Source organism: Lycium barbarum, chromosome 9 (assembly GCF_019175385.1).
Source record: "Lycium barbarum isolate Lr01 chromosome 9, ASM1917538v2, whole genome shotgun sequence".
Classification (NCBI taxonomy): Eukaryota; Viridiplantae; Streptophyta; class Magnoliopsida; order Solanales; family Solanaceae; genus Lycium; species Lycium barbarum.
Window position 1 is genome coordinate 119,441,693 of NC_083345.1, and position 21,730 is coordinate 119,463,422.

At 34.8% G+C, this 21,730-nt stretch overlaps 2 protein-coding genes and 1 pseudogene across 3 annotated transcripts; 2 read left to right on the top strand and 1 right to left on the bottom strand.

The window, feature by feature from the left end:
- Positions 1-779: 779 nt before the first annotated feature.
- Positions 780-5,046, top strand: LOC132609653 (cyclin-dependent kinase F-4-like). Of its 2 annotated transcripts, none has more exons than XM_060323727.1 (16): positions 780-1,337; positions 1,417-1,495; positions 1,585-1,653; positions 1,735-1,824; positions 1,906-2,044; positions 2,422-2,524; positions 2,644-2,696; positions 2,779-2,845; positions 3,124-3,241; positions 3,502-3,567; positions 3,671-3,739; positions 3,839-3,902; positions 3,990-4,100; positions 4,284-4,315; positions 4,422-4,506; positions 4,608-5,046. In XM_060323727.1, exons 1-16 carry the CDS (start codon positions 1,330-1,332, stop codon positions 4,814-4,816), a joined length of 1,362 nt encoding a protein of 453 aa, XP_060179710.1. In that variant the 5' UTR covers positions 780-1,329; the 3' UTR covers positions 4,817-5,046. The 2 variants fall into 2 exon arrangements, with proteins under 2 accessions (XP_060179710.1, XP_060179711.1); XM_060323728.1 differs by having other exon boundaries at positions 3,124-3,232.
- A 2,096-nt stretch (positions 5,047-7,142) lies between these two features.
- LOC132612364 (methyl jasmonate esterase 1-like) lies at positions 7,143-10,181 on the top strand (annotated as a pseudogene).
- Positions 10,182-10,730: 549 nt separating this feature from the next.
- LOC132609654 (protein BREVIS RADIX-like) lies at positions 10,731-21,612 on the bottom strand. The gene is made up of 6 exons (XM_060323729.1): positions 21,242-21,612; positions 18,866-19,010; positions 14,107-14,483; positions 13,182-13,311; positions 12,198-12,481; positions 10,731-11,371 (listed from the first exon to the last, which is right to left on the bottom strand). Exons 2-6 carry the CDS (start codon positions 18,971-18,973, stop codon positions 11,293-11,295), a joined length of 978 nt encoding a protein of 325 aa, XP_060179712.1. The 5' UTR covers positions 18,974-19,010; positions 21,242-21,612; the 3' UTR covers positions 10,731-11,292.
- Between the last annotated feature and the right edge of the window lie 118 nt (positions 21,613-21,730).

Sequence of the window (21,730 nt, forward strand, 5' to 3'; positions counted from 1 at the left end):
GATTTTTGTGTCATTGTAATTGCTTATTAGATGCAGTGAGATGCACCATAGTGTAGAATTTTACATGTAAGAACTAGGAACTTGCAACACCATTTAATGATTTGATTACATAGGCATGTTAAATATGATCACGGAGACAACAGGTCTCAATGCGGCTATTCTTGGTTATTGTGCACTTAAGGAAATTGGATGAGGTCCCTTTTGAGTGTTCCCAAGTTAATTCTTTGGAATTTTTGTAGATAGTCAAATAATGCTCCACCATCATGTTTCTGAATCTTTTTTCCCCTTGGTTGTGCTTTTCCAGGATCTGGTAGATTTCAATTCCAGGGTATTGATATTACTTAGGACATGGAGCAATTGTACCTCTGTTCAGATCGCTTCGAGTGCCGAGCTTTTTCATTTCAGGAAGTCCTTGATTGGCGGTTCCTCATCCGTGGAGATTTTCTTCTTGTTTCTTTTGTCAATTGCACTTAGTCAACAGCTTCTATTGAATAATCAGTACAGGAGGCCAAATGCGAATTCTCTATAAGCTAGGTGTTGGATGTTTCGTTCAATTCCGCAAGTAAGCTGCACACCCTGTTATGATGTCAGTTGTTACTGTACTGTTAACTACCTCGGCAAGTCTACTGTTGCTAGTTCATCACCAGTACAACACCAAATCGGGATCCTTTGGAACCTACCTCTGAGGTATTGATATGAGTTTTCTGTTTGCTTATACAGTTGTTTATGTTTGTAATATTGTCGCCCTAATTTTTGTTGTCTCTTTCGATCAAGTGCAGGACTAAATTCAGCCGATGTTTCCATGCATCGTTGAGAGTTAGATTGCATTTTACACACTTTTGTTGTAGTCTCTAGGAACCTTCATCAGGATTCAGTTAACTGAAGTATCGGTATCAGATTAGAGCATATTTGAAGCAAGGAGCTGGTGACTTTTGAGGAACACTTTCAACTGGATGTTGAGCTGATAATTCATCCTGTTGAATTGGGCTTGTTTCGGGTCTCAGTTAGTTGTGAAGTGAGATCAAAATGCTCTTCAGCATCTATGTTTCCTTGCTTTCTCTGCCTTGTTATGATAGTGGATTTGTTGATGCGGTATATTTGATGAATAAGGCTGTGAAGCCCATCCACCTTATCACCACTGGTTTTGCCCTTGTGTGTGCTGCAGCAGAACACTAACGGTTGATTTTGCTGAATCAGCCAGGCTACTAATTCCTATTTAGTAATTCTCTTTTCCAGTCGACTAGTGAAGAGGAACAACTCCACGTTGTTTTTATTGTCTCTAAATATCCAATAAATAGGCGTCCTTTGTGCTATTGAAACAGCAGAAAAATGGAGAGGTACGATGAGTTCAGGTTTTCCTTACATTAGCATTCTTTGTTGTCAGTTTATGCTCAAAATGTTCCAATGATGGCGCAGGTACAAGATAATTAAGGAAGTTGGTAATGGTACATTCGGGAGTGTGTGGCGAGCTCTGAATAAACAGACTGGTGAAGTGGTAGGTTTAAATGTCTTACAAACAAGAAATAGATAACCGGTATTGCTGCTTTTGGAAGTTCTTCTAAAACTATTATTTATGTACTACAGGTTGCAATTAAGAAAATGAAGAAGAAGTATTATTCATGGGAAGAATGCATTAATTTGAGAGAAGTCAAGGTAAACTGATATTCTGTCTTAATGTGGTTACGCTTGTCTTTTCCTTTTCAGACTTTTAACTGATAATTAATTCTTTTGCAGTCACTGAGGAAAATGAGCCATCCAAATATCGTTAAACTCAAGGAAGTGATTAGGGAGACTGACATTTTGTACTTTGTTTTCGAATACATGGTATGTGGTGGTTCTTGACAATCTATATTTTCTATGTATTAGTTACATTTACTTATCTATTTCCATGTGGACTTTTCTCAGGAGTGCAACTTATATCACCTTATGAAGGATAGGCCTAAGCTTTTCTTAGAATCGGAAGTGAGAAATTGGTGCTTCCAAATATTTCAAGGTCTTGCATACATGCATCAACGTGGATATTTTCATCGCGACCTTAAGCCAGGTGATAATGGATAATTCCCTTTGTCCTAATTTGATCACAGCTTCTGTAAGAAACTTGTCATTCATGAAATTGAAGGGTTAAAGTAAACTAGATCTCCTTTCTATTTTGATGGTGAAGGCTGAAGGTGGAACACTAACATTTCCAAAGCTGTGCCCCCCCCCCCCCCCCCCCCCCTAACCCCCCAACCCCCAAAAACCCTTTGCATTTCCCCTGCAGGGTTGAATTTCAAACTCTTTTTATTTTTTTCTTATTTTGGGTCTGACTTCAAGTCTATGACTCTGCATATTATGGCATTTCATCAGACTTTTTTTTTTTTAAAACCTTTTTCTGGATTCTGATCTGACAAGCATTTACATGTACTTCTGACTGCTGAACAGAGAACTTGTTGGTTTCAAAAGATACAATAAAAATTGCTGATTTCGGTCTTGCTCGGGAGATCAATTCTCAGCCCCCATATACGGAATATGTCTCAACACGCTGGTCAGTGCATTCATGTGCTGTTTTATGTTATTGGAGCAAATTACTGGGGGTGATCCTTTCTTTTTTCCTTTTTTTTTTTTTTTTTTTTTTTCTGATGGCTATCACGTGTAACCTTGCAGGTATCGTGCCCCTGAAGTTCTTCTACAATCACCAATATATGGTCCAGCTGTCGGTGAGTATTAAACTAGAAGTATCTAGTTGAAAATCTTTTGCTTTTCTTCTGTTTATATATTGATTGTCTCTCTTAAATCCAGATATGTGGGCAATGGGTGCAATAATGGCTGAGTTATTATCTCTTCGTCCTCTATTCCCGGGTTCAAGGTGCATTCATCTTTTTGATTCTTTTTCCTTTGTTAATGCTTTTTCTTCTATATTTTTTATATACAGTTGAATTTTAGTGTAAGATGTGCACTGATATTTATATAAGGGTGGTTGGCAGAGTTGGGATGGTTTGGGGTTGTAATGTTCCTCTCCTGTATCAGTTCTGTACTGCTGTTAACTTATGTAGATGTTTACTTTCATAATGGGTGGTTGGGTTTGGGAAATTACTATTATGCCAAATGTTTTCCTTTTGCTGAAAGATCTCTTTTTTGGTGCAGTGAAGCAGATGAGATTTACAAAATATGCAGTGTTATTGGTACTCCATCAAAGAGTGAATGGGCTCATGGGCACGAACTTGCTAGTGCTATCAACTACCAGTTTCCACAGGTCCAATGTGTTTTCCTTACTTATGAAAGCTTTTGTTGTTTCTCATGAACTGATATAAATCTTGATGTCTCAAGGTTTTCCTTGACACATCCTCTCCCCCATAAGGCAGTTTTATTTTAATCCTAGCTTTTTCTTTTTCCTTTTTTTTTCCCACAAATAAGTGAACTTGTAGGTTCTATGGTAGAAACTACAATGTCTGACTTATTGGTTATACCTTTGTTTTTGGTTAAACTTTGTTTGACCCCTTCCTTTATGGTTTGATGTAGCAGATTGCTGGTGTAAATCTTTCTTCGTTACTCCCATCTGCCAGTGCGGATGCAATTAATCTAATCACTGTAAGATTCTTGATAAAGCAAATGAATTTATTTTCTGAATTTGTTTGATACATCTTTGCGGAAAGTTGTTACTTGGCATTTAATTTTTTCTTGTTTCCTGCAGTCGCTATGTTCGTGGGATCCTTCCAAGAGACCAACAGCGGTCGAAGTTCTTCAGCATCGTTTCTTCCAGGTGGCAAACTTGTTCCACTTGTTTCATGTGTTCTCAATATCAGTTTTCTCTCTCTTGTTTAGATTTAATGGAAATGATATTGTTTTTATGATATGACAGAGTTGCTTTTATGTACCTCCATCACTTCGCTCTAAGACTGCTCTTCCTAGGACGCCTCCATCTGGTTTGTTTTTATAATTATTGAAGCTCTCCTTGGAAGTAATTGGATTTTTTGTTTATGGAGTACTTATCAAAGCTTTGGTGGTTGCAGCTGGAATGAAGGGTGCCACAGAGCAAAAAACCAACAGGTGGTCTTCAAGTACTTTAACCAACCCAAAGCCTAGAAGCAACTTCTCTCCCGTCAAGTCGCAATTTAGCCCAGGTAACATATTAAGAGATCCTAAGAATTGTGTGAGCTATTATTCTTCCCGAAGAGCTTCTAAAAGCCCCGTCTGTTCTTTAGTTCCAAACATGACAGCACCATTTTCCTTTCTAGTACAAATGGTTTATTTTCTTTGTTCTAATGCATCTATGGGTTTTTTTTTCCCAATATAATGTGTAACAGGTGTCCAAAGGAAGTTGCAAATGAATTATCAGGTATGTTGCCATGGAAAAGAACTTTGAATTATTCTTTTACATAGCCAAATAGGTAGCTGTCGGCGTCACGCTTCATTTTATTAATGCCCAAATTGTTGTCATCCAGGATGCAACGAGGAATGATAAATCCCTGAAAGGCCCTATTAAACAACAACCAGCAAAATATCGTCCTCCTGTAAGGAATGTCCCTGGTGAGTTTCAACTCTTGAGCTTTTTTATGTTGGCCCGTTTATGTGGAAAAATATTTGTGTTATGTATTGTATCGGTTCATAATGACTGTCTTATGTGGCAGTGGTTGGTTCTGCGGTGAAGACTCGTGTCTCTGATGCTACTGAGAAGCTTGCCAACATGACCATCGGCTCTGGTAGATCATCTATAAAGCAGCCAACATTCCCTCAACCTATGAAGGCAGGAGGATTACACGGGCAGCGTGACTTGTACCTGGGACGATCTCAAGACATTTTGCCTGGAAGAAGCTATTCAAGGAAAGTCGCTGGATAAAGAAACATCGTATCTGGAGTGTGTTTTCTAGTGTTATGGTGCTCTAATAATATTGTTGTGTGTCTGTTTGGTGAGAGTAGTGGTTATGTACGTTGCCAGTTTGTGTTTCCTTTCTGTTACACAGTAAAATGTTGGGTACTCGTTAAGTAAATGTTGTGGTTGTGTTTGAAACAGTTTTCTCTGACTAGTATTTGCTATAAATAAATGGTGTGATGGTGTTTTGAATAGTCTTTTTTGACTAGCACTGCCATTGTATTTTGTAATAGTACATTGATCGTTTGACAGCTGAGTTTCCTAATATCTAGTCTTTGCCAAGGTGTGTTCTTATCTGGCATAGAAAATATTTGGGTTGCGACTTTATTTGATTATTATATTATTAAATTAATAATACAGCTCGGGGTTTGTCGTGTGCGCTTGCTGGTCTACAGAAAAAGGTTATACAAATTTTGTGTTGAAAGCAATGAGTCTGGCTGAACTTACATAACTTTGTAAAATTGTGGGGTATGACAGGAACAATCAGTTAATCCCGCATTTTCCAGCCTAAGACCCTTCATTTGAACCACGACTACTTCCTCCATCACTTTTTATTGTTTTGTATACATAGGTGTTCAATTTTACTTATTCAGCTTGAAAAACTATGAGGTAATTTATCATTTTATACTCATTTTGCCCTTATTATTATTTAGTAGGTTATTAAATCGTTAGCACCGTATAAAAACATTCCCCTAGAGTAGTTGTTAATACGAATAAGAGAAACTCTAAAAATAGGAAGGGAAAAAAAATGCCTAGCAACTTTTTTCTATGGATATAAGGCTTTAATTGATAGAGATAGAGAAAGCACCGTAAAGATCAATTCCATTCATTTCCGAACATTTAGATTTCTTAAGGAGTATGTTAAATCAAACATGGATGGAGGTAGTATAAAGCTAAGTGATTATTTATTTCTATTTTGTTTTCGTCCCTGAGATCAGCCAAGTTTAATTGCTGAAAGTTATCAAAAGTTGATATTTGACATTATAGGTGGAATGGTATCATATTCTAAAAAGTCCTCTCAAAAGCATATCACGTGGATTGCAGACAAGGGAGTTGGAAGAAGAGGTTTTTGTTTACTCTTTTAACATAGCGGATGTTCCATGTTCTTAATTTTAAACAAAGATTATATTAGTGGAAGAAACTGATATTCATAAGTTATCTTTAGTCCAAAAACAGAACGAGTTTCGGAAAATTGGCTAATGAAAATTGACACTCACTTTAGTGATTGTGTAAGTGTTATTTGTTATAATTGTGCCGGTAAAAAGTAACATGTACTCAATAGAATAGTTAAGGAGCAGGTAAGTCGGTTATGAGTGATTATGACATTCGGTTGGATTGTTAGTAGAATACTAAGGCCTAATATCTTGCATTTTAAAGGGAATATATATGTGAAAACTGTTGTTCTCGTATCGAGAATTTGAGGGAGAAAACAAGTGCAGTAGACGGTTCCTGGGACGATCTCTTGGTATTCTGCCTGGAAGAAGCTATTCAAGGAAAGTCGCTGGATGAATAAATGTCGTATCTGGAGTCTGTTGGCTTGTTATGGTGTTCTAGTAATATTGTTGTGTGCCTGTTTGGGGAGTAGTGGTTATTCAGGTTGCCAGTTTGTTTCCTTTCCGTTACACAGTAAGATGTTGGTACTCGTTAAGTAAATGTTGTGGTTGTGTTTGAAATAGCTCTGACTAGTATTTGCTATAAATAAATGTGTGATGGTGTTTGGAATAGTCTTTTTTCCTCAAAAAAATTAGCATTGCCTTCGTCTTTTTAGTAGTACATGATATTTTGACAGTAGAGTTTCCTAAGATGTAGTCTTTTTCAATGCACGTTCTTATCTGGCATAGACAATATTCGGGCTGTGATTTGATTTAATAACACTACTCGCGCATATGCACTTTTTCCTGTGTTATGTTTGCTGATGCACACAGATTCTCGTGTTAACGAATACCTTAAATTAAAGACTTAAGTTCCCAGTCAAGTAAATCTTGTACCATAGTGTTTGCGAGCAATGAATTATTCTGCATATAGTACTACTAAAGCTTAGCATGCATCAGTGCGCTGTGTGGTGGAATCATGAGAGATGAGTATTCCAATCTCACCATAGATTGAAAAAAAGGTTAGGTGATCGTTTATTATTTGTCTAGTACGGACAAAGTTATTCAGCTTGCGTTGGAGGAAGCATGTATGTGAGGCAGAATAGTCAAAGTGCGCGTAAGCTTAGACTGAATGGATGATTATGGAAAAAAGAAAAAGTTTTTGTTTGGTTTTAGGTTGTGACAGAATTAATCAGTTAATCCAATTTGCCAGCCCTAGACCAGTGGGGAACCTACTATGAAGTTAGATAAAATGATTATGTTGCTCTGCAAAATATTTTTCTTTGTTGCCCCTAAACTAAGACTGCTCTCTTTTCTGTCTTCCATTGTCCCTATTTATAATTGCCCTTTCAGTTTAAGCACATAACACATGAGGAAGACCTTATTGAGAAGCCAGAAGGGTGTGGAAAAGGGCCACAGCAGGAAGAAACGGTGTCGAAATACACTTAAGGATACCTTGCAAATTATTGGATACTTTAAAGGGTTGTTTGGTCTAAAATAAGTTAATCCATGGATTATAATCCTCGAGGATAGATAATCTCAGCTTCTACTATGAGATAATTATAAGACAATTCATGATTTTGATATAAATTTTGTTTTGGTTTTAGCTAATACTACAACACAACATGATGCCTAGTGTAATCCCACAAGTGGGATTTGAGGAGGATAGTGTTGGGTCCATCCCCTTATTTTGAGGAAGAAAACACCTCCCTTATTTTAGGGAAAAAAACACTTCTCTTGTTTTGAGGAAGAAAACACTTTCCTTGTTTTGAGGAAGAAAACATCTTCCTTGTCTTTGGAAAATTGTCAAGTGCTTGCTTGAGTCACTAATGACATCAATAGGTTCATCTCATACCTATAAATAGGGAAGCTTTCTCATTTGCAAGACACACCAAAAATTGAAGAAGACAACACATCCCAAAGAGAGAAAAGTCTAAGAGAAATACTCTTAGTGAAAGGCCTAAGTAAGAGAAGGTCTTTGAGATAATTTTTAGTAAAAATTCTTGAGTGTAATTGGGATTGGGGTTGTGAGGTTGAGTGTTGTAAACACTTGTAATATTTCTTCTTTAATAAGATCTGCAGCAGCAACGTGGACGTAGCTCTCACATTGAGGGTAAACCACTATAAATCTGTGTGTGCTATTTATTCTTCGCTTACATCACGACGTAAGTAGGTTCTGTCTAAGGAGGTTGGTATTTAAGTGGTCCAGCTGTGACCCTCCAATCTTTCCTGGGAACCTGCTTACAAAGGTCGGATTTGGGATTCAAAATCCTAACAGATAGGATGTACGCAAACCTTACTCCTACCTTTTTTGGGATAAAGAGGTTGTTTCCGATAGATCCTCAGCTCAAAAGAAAAAAAAAACGAAGATTGTTTGCAAGTGGTTTTAGCTAACACACACTGTCATATATTAGAAAATTTAATCCGAGATTTTATATTGAAATAATCAGTTCAAAAATCTATTTCAGTTCATTATTTCTGTAATAACTTGACTTTTAGAATCATATGATCACAAAGTTTAACACTACTTATCCAAGAAGGAACGCTGTTGGGCCAAGCATGGCTACTAATAGAGAGGCCACTATAGTCAGGCTTGCACCAGCCTCTACAACATTGTTTGCCCACTTCCTCAAATAATAGCTAACGTGGGGTTGCTTCTGCATGGAAGTAAGATAACAGAAGTCAAACTCCTCTAAAAATCAAATGCCTCAGATAATAGCCAACGTGGGGTTTCTTCTGCATGGAAGTAAGTTAATAAGCAAAAATCAAAATCCTGAATTATAAAGCTGCCTTGTAATGGTTCATATTATGTGCTCATCATTCAAAACAAAGAAAAACGATATGGAGAAAAGCAAGTTTCTAATAAGTCTTTTTCTTATACTTCTGTTGCCATATGTAAATGCTAACTTGTCAGGGCCTAAAGCTAAGAAGCACTTTGTGCTAGTTCATACAGCAGGACATGGAGCCTGGTCCTGGTATAATATTATAGCATTGATGAGATCTTCAGGGCATAATGTCACAGCTCTTGACTTGGGCGCTTCAGGGATCAATCCAAAGCAGGCCCTCGAAGTCTGACAGATATCAGATTACTTTAGCCCGCTAATGGAGTTCATGGCTTCTCTTCCTGCGCATGAAAAAGTGTTTCTTGTAGGCCATAGTATTGGTGGACTCGCCATTGCTAACGCCATGGAAACCTTCCGGAAAAAGATTTTAGTTGGTGTATTTGTCACTGCTCTAATGCCTGGTCCAAATCTCAATGCAACCACACTCTATATCCAAGTATTATTTTTCAACTTTAGCATGAGATGATCTGTTATGTTTGCTTACACTTTGAACGCTTGAAACTAAATATACTTCGTTATAGACATTCAATGCGGTAATACCTCAACTTGATAATTGTGTTACATACGATGATGGACCTACAAATCCTCCAACCACCCTCATCCTAGGTCCGAAGTACTTGGCAACTAACTTTTCCCAGATGAGCCCAATTCAGGTATGCAAATCATAATACCAATATATACTGTAATTAAAATAGCCAGGAAGTTCTGTTATTATGGTCATGAAATGGCCATAAAGTGACTTCTTTCACCAAAAATTATTAGTGGGCATCACCTACTGGAAGATTTTACTAGTTTATCCAAATTACAGATCTATTCAAGTACCTAATCTCAACATCAACTCGGAACTGATTTAAATCATTTTTTTTCCTTCTTGATGTTAGGATTTTGCGCTGGCCACTACACTAGTAAGGTCAATACCTATATTCCGTGTGGAAGATGTTTCTAAGGAGACAGTTCTTTCAAGAAAGAGGTATGGATCAGTTAGGAGAGTGTTCATTGTGGCTGTTGAAGATAAAGCTCAAAAAAAGGGATTTCAACAGTTGATGATTGAAAAGAATCCCCCTGATGAAGTGAAAGAGATCCAGGGCTCTAACCATATGGTCATGATGTCTAAACCCCATCAACTTTGTACTCTTCTTATAAGCATTCTCAACTAATATAGCTAATACTAGCTGTTAATTAAGAAGAATAAGAGGGGGCAAGTGTAAGGCTGAGAATAAAACTTCAGTCAATTCACATATCTGATGCATTGATATGATGATCTCAGTTCTTTCTATAAGTCCTATTACCGAGCTGGTTAATTTGATATTCAATCATTTTCTTTTCAGTTGTTATTTCCTTTCATTGTAATTTCAGTGTTTGGAATTGACATCAATAAACGACCTCTATTTCCTGTAATTACTGAATTTTAGTTCAAGACAAGAAGTTACGTCTCATTAATGGGTTGGAGGACATAAAAGGTGATAGTGAATAATAAAAATCAGATTTAGAGGTGTGGTAAGCTATTCTTTAGGTATAAAATATTACTTCACCTTCATTACCACAATTTAATTTTTGCTTCTAATAAAAATCAGATTTAGAGGGTTTGATAGACACATTTGAGGACGAGTTCAGGGGTTTAATAGGAAAAACACTTAGTTGAGGTGCCAAAATGGAAAAAAAAGAACAAGTTTAGGAGGCTGCATATGTATTAAGCCTTAATTTCTCCATTGGTGAGCTCACCGGAGCTCTTGTTATCGTTACACCCTATTTCTGTCGTGCCGTTTTCAATATACTTTTGGCCACTACAGAACCAAAGCTGGAATAATGCAATAATACAAGGACTAAAAGTGCTATTTTCCCTATAAAAATTGACACTGCTTGTCTATATTTGACATTATTAAAAAAAAAAATGATTGGTGATTGTGTAATCTAGAGATTAATAATGCTAGCCACGAAAATACAATGTTTTAAAGCATCATCAGCTTTTGATTTCATTTCCTTTTCTAGAAAGTTTGTGTTACAAAGAAAACAATTAAAAGAAACATCTAAGTAAAAGCTAGGAGATCCACCAAGCCATTCAACCAAAAACTGAAGGCAAAATAAAGCCCAAAAAAGAATTTGCAAAAAATAAAATAAAAAATCAGGTATAATTAGAGATCAAAAAATGCCATGACAAAAAAAAGCGACCAGGAGCTCTCTTTTAGAATGAAGCAATTCCAACTGGAAAAAATAACTATATACTTCAATATGAGTGGTGTAATCTCTTTTAATGCCAAGAATGGTGCTCGAATCGCCCGACGATATCGTGCAAGCTGAGTTTAAGTTAATCACTTTGAAGAAGCATGCTCGAGAGATAGATGTCCATACACTAATAAGGGAAGTATGGATTCTCGAGAAGAGAGGAGTCGTTGTGGTCCCGGAATCGGAAGTTGAATCTACGTTGGATCTCAAATTTTCCATTTCCCAAGGAATACATTTATATTCTGTGGAAATTGCCAGCAACTTAGTATGGAAAGAAAAAAATGCTTTAAAGGTACTGATCTTGTATTCTATCCCTGTTCTGTTCCCACCACTGCTTCGCATTCACCTCCCCAAATTGTTCGCGGCTGCATAGACGAAAAAGAAGTTAGAAGAAGCCATTTTAAGTGAGTACCAGTAGCATTTAAGGTCAGGAAAGTTTGAAACATCTAACGTGAAATCCAAAACTTGTTCGATTCGCTCAAATTTTCTTGTTCTTTACTATGGTTCTTGAATTCAGAAGTCAGAGTAGGTGCAAACGAAAGCGAGTGGCAAAAGATGCATTATCACATCATGTAAGCCAAAAGAGCAAGGAAAAATGACAGCTATTTCTCTGCATTAGAAGAACATTTCCTTCTAGTCTTTTTGATCTTTACTTGAAGCACATCTTTATTAGTTTGCCAAAGGCAGCAGAGATGGATTCAGAAGTTTTAGTTTATGGGTTTTTTACCACAATTTTTTTTTGCTTACTGGGTTCCTGATTGATTATTTGTACATATATTAAATGATTTCGCACAAATGCAGTGTTAGAGCCAAAGTTACTGGGTTCTGCCGAACCCCTAACTATGACAGTGGCTGCTCACCTGGCCAAAGGACTATTGTAAACTGAATATCTAATCCAGAGTAGATGTCCATCTCTTGTCCACTTAAGTAATCCCGTACCAGAGCAAGGGAACTAGAAAAACACAACAACAATAACCATGATCCTAAACAAGTTAGGATCGGGCTATATGAATCACCGTTCATGTTACTCCTTATAAACCCACCTAAGTCCAATATAGTAGAGAAAAGCTAGTTTTCTAGCACTAGGAGTCCTCTACATTTTTCCTGACATATATATAAATCTTTGACAAGACTAAAACGATTCCTAGCAAACATTGGACTTAAAGTAAAAGAGTTAGAAATATGAAATACCTGAATCTTACACGCCGTAGCTCTCTAGTGCCATCAGCTAGTTGTCTGATGGTTATATATACCCCAGGCTCATCTTCCGCTATCCATTCTGACTCCCCATCACCGGCAACGCTCATGGAAACTGAAGCGTTTGAGTCAGTTGTCATCCTTGCTGGATCCATGCCGGGGGCATAAGAACTGGGTCCTCCATAGTTATATTGGCTACTACTGGATGGTCTATAATTTCTCTGAGTCCACTCCTTGCTTTCCCTAGGTGATCCAAGCCTTGAATAATTAGAATCTCTCTGCAGATAAAAGAAAAAAGCATGAAATTAATACGAGCTGCTTTAATTGCCAAAAAAATAAATAAGTACATAAAAATATACATATCGTAATACACAAATATACATATAATATACATAAATATTCATAATAAGTGCACATGTTTTGTATATTTTGGCTAGCGCCTGCAGTTAATTTCGCCGACGGAACAAATGGAAAAAACCCTAAAAAAATTGGAGAATCAGCAGTGGAGGTACTTCTATTTCTAACAGAGATCATAATTTTGTAAAATTTGAGTAGCTGAAACTATGCTTACGGTTAATTAGGTCCGTCAGGCCTAAGGTACAAAAGGATATTAAACAAATGCTATAAACAGCAAATGAAGTCACTCTCAAGTTGTTACCATAAGAAATTGTTTCATTCAAACCGGTTTTTGAGTATTTTAAACTGATCCCTTTGTTTAAATTGTTGAATTTCTCACTAGAACTTCAAGAGTCAAAATTCAAGCCTAGTTGTACTGGCACTAGCCATTTACTTTTGACCAGAAGACGTGAATTAGTTGTACGAGAAAAAGCAAAATCTGCAGCAGTAACTTGAAATAGTTGATGCATACCAGTTGCTAATATTTGCAGAAGTTTAATAGGTTTGTAAATCAAGGCAGCAGCAAGATAGAGATGAGTACTACACTATATAAAATACGCATAAAAGGCGCAGTGTTCTTACTCCAAGCTCAGACCGCCCGGGAGTATCCATAGCTTGCTGATTAAATTTCTGGACATTGTAGAGCTCCATAATTCTGTCAAAATTCTCACCCCACCATCTTTGAGCTTGCCATTTATCGAACATATCCCGACTGCAAGTTAACATGTCAAACTAATGTCAGTACACTTAGGATATTTTTATTTTTTTGCAGCTTAAAGAGTCAGTTGGAAAGTTACATGACATGTACACATTCAATCAACTAGGCTAGTAACTCAGATAACATACATACACATCAACATTACCTTATTCATAAATTAAACATAAAAGAATGGTAGAACAGTAAACATGCAAGAAATTTGACCAGACAAGAGCAGAACAAAAGAAAAGTAAAACCATCCTATGGTACATGATTTTTCGTCCACTTTGACATAATGTCGATATGTAACATAAGCTATGCGTATTTCGTGCAAATATTTCAAACTTCACAAAAATTAGCAAAAATTGTATGTGTACATATTTGACTCTTGCACATCCGTATCAGATATATATGTACCTGATCTTGGGTCCATGTTTAACATGTAGTCACTAAGACTTTGGACTAACTTATGGGTTAAATGCTTTGGTAGAGGAATCTTTACATCAAAACTTCAGAAAGAACAAGAATAAATAGAAATATATACATATGTTTAACGAATACTGTATCAAATGATTCATGACAACTCAAATCCCTGCTTACTAAAAAAATAAAAGAACTGGTATGCATTGATTAATTCTACATAGAAGAAAGAACTAAATATTCATTGATGAAGGAACTGAAGATGGTCATGCCTATATTTTGAAGAGTGTAAAAGATGAAAATTCTAAAGAAAGTTCAATTATAAAAGACAAGAAGTCGAATATTTCCCACAAACAAGTTTCAAGACAGAAAAGTTCTTGATATATATACCTAAAGCGGATCCGTTTGAGATCATTTCCTCCAGTTGGAAGAGAGACAAAAGTAATCTGAACACCAGGCTCAACCTGGGCTATCCACTCTTTTGGCCCCTCCTCATCTGGCAGCACCATATCACCTGACTGTGAGTAAACAGATTCTCTTTTTTCATCATCACCATATCCTCCGGTAAATCTTGAATCTGCTCGAGGAGTTCGATGATTACGGGTAAAATCCCAAGCATGAGTAGAACTTGAACTTCCTGGTTGATATGGAACTTCCTCTGAAATTGTTTCAAAATCAGGATATGCTCTTTGTCCTCTCCTGTAACTGCTAGTTGGTGTACTGGACTTGCTGCTTTTTCCAGACACCTTTAATGCAATATCCTTGATCTGCAAAGTTGTACATCCATAAGTTTTTCAAGAAGTACATAGTGAGAAAGATGAATGCTTTGTTAGAAGATTAACAGAAATGTCTTAGCTTAAAAGGAGTACATGTCCAAGATTATAAGAGCAGAGTTCAGTAGCTAAATTTGCTAATGTCTTTACCGTGAGTTTAACTTCTATGTACTGACAGTAAAATGAATTTTTACACTATCAGGCCTCTAAAAGACTACTAAAAGTAATTACTCATGATTTCTGGGGTTAGCAACCTATAAATAAGACATAAGGAAAAATTCTAGACCTATCCCAGATGACAAGGTAAAAGATTGACCAAATGATTCCCTATTCACCAGAGAAAGTCCCATTTAAAGATTCTAATTCACAAAAAGATCTAGAATAGGGGCACTTTACATGAGAAGTAAATAGTAGGATTTTAGATTGAATAAGTCAGGAGGATGACTACTAAGTTAGACATTTTAATGTTGGTTTAACAACTGAATTACATATTGAAATGTCCATTATATTTACATATTGAAATGCTCAGGTGATTTAAGTCGTAGGAAGTGAACACAGTTTGTTTCCCGCAATAGCCATTAGTGCTGCAAGATCAACAAGTAGTTCAGCTATTGGATTTGTCTTTTGTATATAAAAGAAAATACCACGCTTGCAGAGGCGGATGAAGGATTTGAAGTTTATGAATTCTGGACTTCTGAATCTAAAAAGTTTACTTCTACATATTCGGGCAAATTGTCTGATGATTTAATTGAGGTGTGCAAAAATTAACTCAGACACCACCATCATGCGAAAGAGAATAAAACAAAAAGGAGGGATGAAGACTGGTTCAAATCCCAATAAAGGCAAAAATAGTAGGTAATCTTTTCTCATTTGTTCAAACTTTTTTGAACTGATTTATCCGTGAACTAGTCAGGTACCCACAAATTAAATTGGACATTATGTTAAAAGACAAAAAAGAGGTGAAGCCTGATTGGTCCAAAAGCAATGATATTATTTGATTTACTGTCCTTACAATACATAAAGTCACCTACTTTCACGTGTTAATTTCAATGGGTGCTGATCAATTAACAGTGAAAAAAGTGTGCAAAATTTAGTAAGCAGAAGGCTGGAGAAGAGTGGGATGGGAGACAAGAATTCAATGGTGGGTCATAAAAGAAAATTGTACATGTCTTTATCAGACATGCGCATTGTCTTTTCTCAGAATCTCCCCTACTTTGGATTTTGTGGTACTATCATAGACCACTGTTCCTTCATTTGCCTTTTGCAAATTCTAGGACTTGGACTAAAAAATGTTCAAACTTGTCATGGACTAAAGAATAACTAAATGGGTCAAAATTTATAAATACTCATTATTCAGCCCCTCTAATTGAAAAATAATTGTTATCGTGGAGTTTTAAATTTCAAAGGTAAAAATTCAGGATGTCATCATATAATTTTATAGCGATTATGTCATGATGGGCTGTCACTAAGATTTTCTAAAGCCTGTTGAGACAATGACATAAAAGATGATTGTAATGTAACTAAAATCTATATTGAATTACACATTAGGAAAGCACAGTTCAAGTTGATTGGAAAAGGGCTGCGGCAGGTTTACAATGTCGGGCAGTGTACTAATCTGCATCCACAACTTTGAACTCAGACTGAAAAAAGAAAAAGAAATTAAATTCTTGACCCTCTCAAGGAAAAAAAGAAAAAAACAAGGTGTAGTAATAGACATAACCCGTAAGAGTGGCTCAATTGGTTGAGCATGGGGCTTTCATAATAGAGATCTCAGGTTCGAAACCCCCTGCCTTCAACAACAGAGAATTTGTGTTTTGGGTCGATCTCGTCGCACGGGACTTGCCTAGTTAAAATTTTTCTTCTATGTAATTTACGAGTTATTACATAGAAGCTGGGTTTGCCCTGTGCGCACCCGAAGAATAGCGTCTGCTGATTCTCATGTCATTAAAAAAAATAAGCATAGCTTATAATATGATGCGTGTCTAAATTGATTCGAACACTATCATTAATGAAAAAAAAAAAAAGATGTAGCATGTGCTGCCATCAATCTTTTTTTTCGATTTAGACTTGCACACGTATATGGCACTATGCTTTGTCTACATCTGGGAAACACAATCACCATTATAGATAAATCAGATGGGTCGTCATATCCTATGCTTGGGTCTACGTGAACTAGTTTCTAATATTGTCTGACTATTTGTTATCGAGAAATCGATTTAGAGCTAACCTTTCGGTTAAAGATAACTTTCGAAACTCGAGAATGATGGATTCGCCTCTTTACTTTTTAAAATAATTTAAATACCAAAGTTAGTAGGCGTTTGGCCTTAAGAATTATTCACTTTATTTCGATTTTTTTTTTACTTTTCTACAACTATATTTCACTAAAAATTATGACCAAATACAACTCCAACTCTAAATTTTCAAATTTTTTTTTTTTTTGATATTTATAGATAAACGGGGCCTTATTCTGATGTAAGCTACAAGTCTCTCAATCTTTGTCAATAAACCTAATCCCGAGGTGGTCTTGCAGGACTATTTGTGTAGGGACAATTTGGTGTACCTCCACTTCCACTTTTATTTAATTCTTAAAATGCTTCCTTCTGGGCCAATCAATCAGGTTACAATTGATTGTTAATTCGTCACACGGCATTCATCCATTAGAAGCATAAATAACATATCTGTGCTTTTCAGGCTAATGATGACTGTTTAGATCTTTTTTTTTTTAAAATGCTCAAAACAGTTTTCCTAGTGATTTTAAGACCCGTAAAATAATTTTCGGTCTTCTTATTTATTTTTCCTTATAAATAAAAACAAGTATGAAATGCTCAATTCGTGATGATAACAAGGAAATAATCTTCCATGACCACTTATAATTTGAAAAATTAAAAGAATCTATATGACCTCAATCTTCTGTACTATTTATTTCCTATATGAAGAATATTATATAATTGTAATATCATTTGTTATGAACCAAGTGATTCGCAGTTAATGAACATTTTACTAGACTAAATACTTCCAACCAAGATCTTTTTGCGATAAATAACTTTGTGTCATGAATATTATATTAGCCTACCGAGTAAATCGAAAAGGAAAAAAGAGAAAGTGGCTGAAATTAAATAAAGGAGACAGAGACACTTTATAATTGGACATAATGGGACCAAATTTAAAACTTAGAACACATGATCCAAGAAATAACATGATATGATATGACCCCGTTCGAACATCTTTATCCCCCCACCACCCAAAAATAAATACTAGGACCTAATTGTAGGGTAAATTAAGTCATTTGGTATTGATATCATAGTGCCCACAAATAAACCCTTTATTAAGATGGACTGGATTATTAATCGATGGGATTGAAATTAATTCTATATTTGGTTGGTGAGATAAATTTTTTGATATCCCATCTGTATGGGATAAAAGGTGGGATAAGTAATCCCACATAAAGGGTGAGATTAGTAATCCCATCTTATCCCACCCAATCCCATCTACATGGGATAACTTATCCTCCTACCGAACGACCCCTCTATATGGTCCTCTCCCACTACCTAAGGAGCTAAAAGGTTTCATTCAATTCCATAAATAGCCTAAACTGAATAGGCGAGGCGCCCACAAAATATACTTCATCCGTCTCAAAAAAATTGACATTTTTCGTTTTTCGAGGGTCAAACAGATTATTCTTTGACCGTAATTTTTCATATGTCTTTTAAATATTTTAAATTATTAATTATGGTGACTTATGGTACTTTTTATTTAGTTTCCAAATATGTAAATTTTATTTCGAAAAAATTATAGATTCTATATTTAAACACGCGGTCAAAATTAAAAATTTTGACTCTCGAAAAGCGAAAAGTGTCAATCTTTTTAGGATAGAGGGAGTATATGGCTGAATTGATGTCTAAACCAATTCTCCTCTGTCTATATGTGATACAATACTATTAACTTGACACAACAATTTTAAAAAAAAAAAAAACACCTTCGAAGCTTGTAGTCTAATTAAATCCTAAATATTTATGTGGCAATAAATTGAGGATAAAATAAGAATTTTAAAGCTAAATTGATTTTAAATATAGTAAAGTGACATTTTCTAAACAAATAAAAAAGAAAAGTGTGTCATATAAATTAGAACAAATAGTTATAATTGGGATTTAAGCAGTAGGGGGGGGGGGGGGGGTAATTAGAATTCGTTCTTTTTAATTAGAATTTCGAATTTAAAGTTTGAAATGAAGAATTTTTCAATCTATAGCATATTTACCTCATATACTAAGATTATCGTGTAAAAATATAAAGTAGTCAAGACCAATGAATTATGAATATTGAATAGTTACAAAAATTGCAAATAGAGAGCAGGATAAGAGAAGGTGCAGGGTAAGAACCTGTGACGTCAAGCTTTTGACTGATTCTTTAGTATTAGGGGTTCCACGTGGACCTTCTTCTCCTCCATCATCATCTATTTTTTGCTTACAAGTTATACACGTCAGCATCTCTCTTTAATTTTTTATTTTTCTTCCTACTTTATTCCTGCAAAAATAATTAACCATAATTTATCAAGATTTGAATCCACTAACATACAAAATAAACGTGAAAATCAATCTGACACCTCTTGTATAAAGGCTTTAAATGTCTGTGATACATTTCCCCAAATATTATAGAGACAATAATTAATTCAAAAGGTAAGTCGCCATCCACAAATCAATAAGGGGAAATAAAGGGAAAAATTAACACTATTCTATCAACACATATCACTTTAAAAAGGATAGTCCTTTTGTCTCAAATAAGCAAAATTATCAATCAAACAATAAAAACAAAAACCAAAGATAAGATTCTTATTTTTTAATTTATTTTTGCAGATTCCAGTTAAGATATCAGCAACCCCTGTTTGGGCAGTCCCAACAAACGATGTGAAAGAAATATATTATTTTTAGACCTTTTAAATCAAAAGGTATTGAGGCACGTGACAAAAGGAAAAATAAATTATTTGGGGAAAACCCCATAAAACAAAATACTTCAACAAACTTAAAAACAAAAACAAAAACAAAAATCAACCAAATTTTGTTTTATAATCAATTTTAGCTCCAACTTGAAGTTGAGATTTTCAAAATTGAAAAACTAGCTCTAACCACTTTTAATTTTAAAAGAAATACATCATAAAAATTATACTTTCAAAAACAAACACAAGTTTAATTTTCAAATACCATTTTTTAATATAATTTTAAACATTATTTTTTATATCGCAAAAATCTTGTTCAAACGCCTATAAAGAAAATAAAAGTATGGAAAATTTCAAAGCCAATGCAATATACCTTTATTTTGTACTCTTATGTCCCAAATTAATTTTTATGTTTCCTTTTTGAGAGTCAAATTCCTAAGCTAAATATAGATTAGTTTAATAGTTTATATTTAAAATTTAAATATTCAAAAATTATACAATAAGTACATAAGTTATAATTTTTCTCATGTTAATTTTATAAATATGTTATAAAATGCTAGTCAATTATATATTGACTCTTAGGGGTTGTTTGATAGGAGAGGTAAGTAAAATCCCATATATCAGGAATTCGGTGGGATACCAAAAGAATTATTCCACCATTCAAATATGGGTAATTTCAATTACACGGGACAAATAATCCATCCTATCTTATCTCTCGTACCAAACGATCCTTTGAACGCAAAACATGACAACTAGTATGTATCGGAGAGTCGTGAAGAAATTTGATTTGAAATAAAGAATTTGTAATCCCAACAAGAGAATAAAAAAGAAGGAAAGTGAAAGGGCAAAAAAGAAGTTGGAATTTTTGGGAGAAGAGAATGAAATAAAGTACTTGTTGAATTTTCCAATCCCAAAGCAATTTCCACTGTGCTTTGCTTTAAATCATACACACACACCCAATAAATAAAGCAATAAAGAAACCAACACCAAAATCTTTTTTAAAATTAAAAAAAAAAAAAAACATTTCTCAGGCTCCAGAACCTAAGTTTCTAATGCATATTGCATGATCAAATTACTCTTGTTTTGCCAATGGACATAATACAATATTTAGAATATTGAAAATTTGTATATTATTTTCAATTTCAATTTAAGATTGAGAATTTTGAGGGTGGAAAACTGATTTTGATGAATATTCAAATAATAAAATTTCACTCCCAAAATTTCTAATGTATTTCCCTGAGAAGCTCATGCACAATCTTGATTTCAACTTCTATATACTCTTTTTAAATAAATTTTAGAAACTCAATTTTCAATTTCAATCAAAATATTATCCAAAAAATGCCTGAAAGAAAGAAAAATTTATTTCAAACTGACATTGAAAGCAAAATTTGAGTCTATCGAAAATAATCTCATTACCTCTCAAGGTAAAAAAAAAGTCTCCGTATATTCTATTTTCTCCATATTCCACTGATAGGATTATACTGAGTATATTGTTGTTGCAAAACAAAATTTGAAAGTTAAGAGAAAAACAAAAATCAAATATATATATATATATACACACACATTCAGCAGTACTTGCAGAAGTAACAGTAGGCTGTAGGAGTAGCAGAGTAGGCGTTGAAAAACGATTGACCAATCGCTTTACAAATGAATGTGCAACTTCAAAATGTAAAAACAGGACATTGAATGATAAAACAAAAAAAAAAAGATTAAAAAATTTCTTATAAAAAAACTGTACTCTTCTCCAAAAATGGCTCAAACCCAGAAGATTTTTTTTTTGAAATTAATCAAAATCCTCACAATTTAATCACATAATTCGTACCTCAAATAGTCACCAAAGCTGTAATTCAGCTACACAACACTTGAAATCCAATGAATTTAGCATCCAAATCGCTATTTTCCTCTGCTCTGTTCTTAATGGAAAGCCAAATCCCTAAGTAAATCGTAAATAATATCTAATCAAATCAATGAGCAGTGTAAAAAGAATCTTCAGCACAAAATTGGAATATTCGCCGGTGCCTGAATCTCACCACCGGCGAATATTTGAAGATTCTACGGCACCTTGAAAATAGGTAAAATCTCAGATTCTAAGAATCTGCAGATATTTGTGTATATTTTTATGAGAATAGAATTTATATGAGGGTGTCGTGTGTGTGTGATTTTGTGAAGGAAACAAATATAGAATGGAGACAAAGGAGAGAACAACACCGGATAATGTTTCAGGTATTTATAGAAAGCAAGTTGAGTGTTGTCCTCTTGCATACTACTAATTAAAAAAAAATATCAAACTTATTAAATCAAGAAATAATTA

What these genes read in the sequence shown, in the direction of transcription:
- LOC132609653 (XM_060323727.1), top strand. An exon ending in TTAATTTGAGAGAAGTCAAG is followed by an intron (nt 1,654 to 1,734) that starts GTAAACTGATAT and finishes ATTCTTTTGCAG; the next exon opens with TCACTGAGGAAAATGAGCCA. An exon ending in TCCTGTAAGGAATGTCCCTG is followed by an intron (nt 4,507 to 4,607) that starts GTGAGTTTCAAC and finishes CTTATGTGGCAG; the next exon opens with TGGTTGGTTCTGCGGTGAAG.
- LOC132609654 (XM_060323729.1), bottom strand. Translation starts at nt 18,973, where the DNA reads ATGCTGACGTGTATAACTTGTAAGCAAAAAATAGATGATGATGGAGGA. An exon ending in TCAAAAGCTTGACGTCACAG is followed by an intron (nt 14,484 to 18,865) that starts GTTCTTACCCTG and finishes ACAACTTTGCAG; the next exon opens with ATCAAGGATATTGCATTAAA. An exon ending in CTCAAACGGATCCGCTTTAG is followed by an intron (nt 13,312 to 14,106) that starts GTATATATATCA and finishes GTTAACTTGCAG; the next exon opens with TCGGGATATGTTCGATAAAT.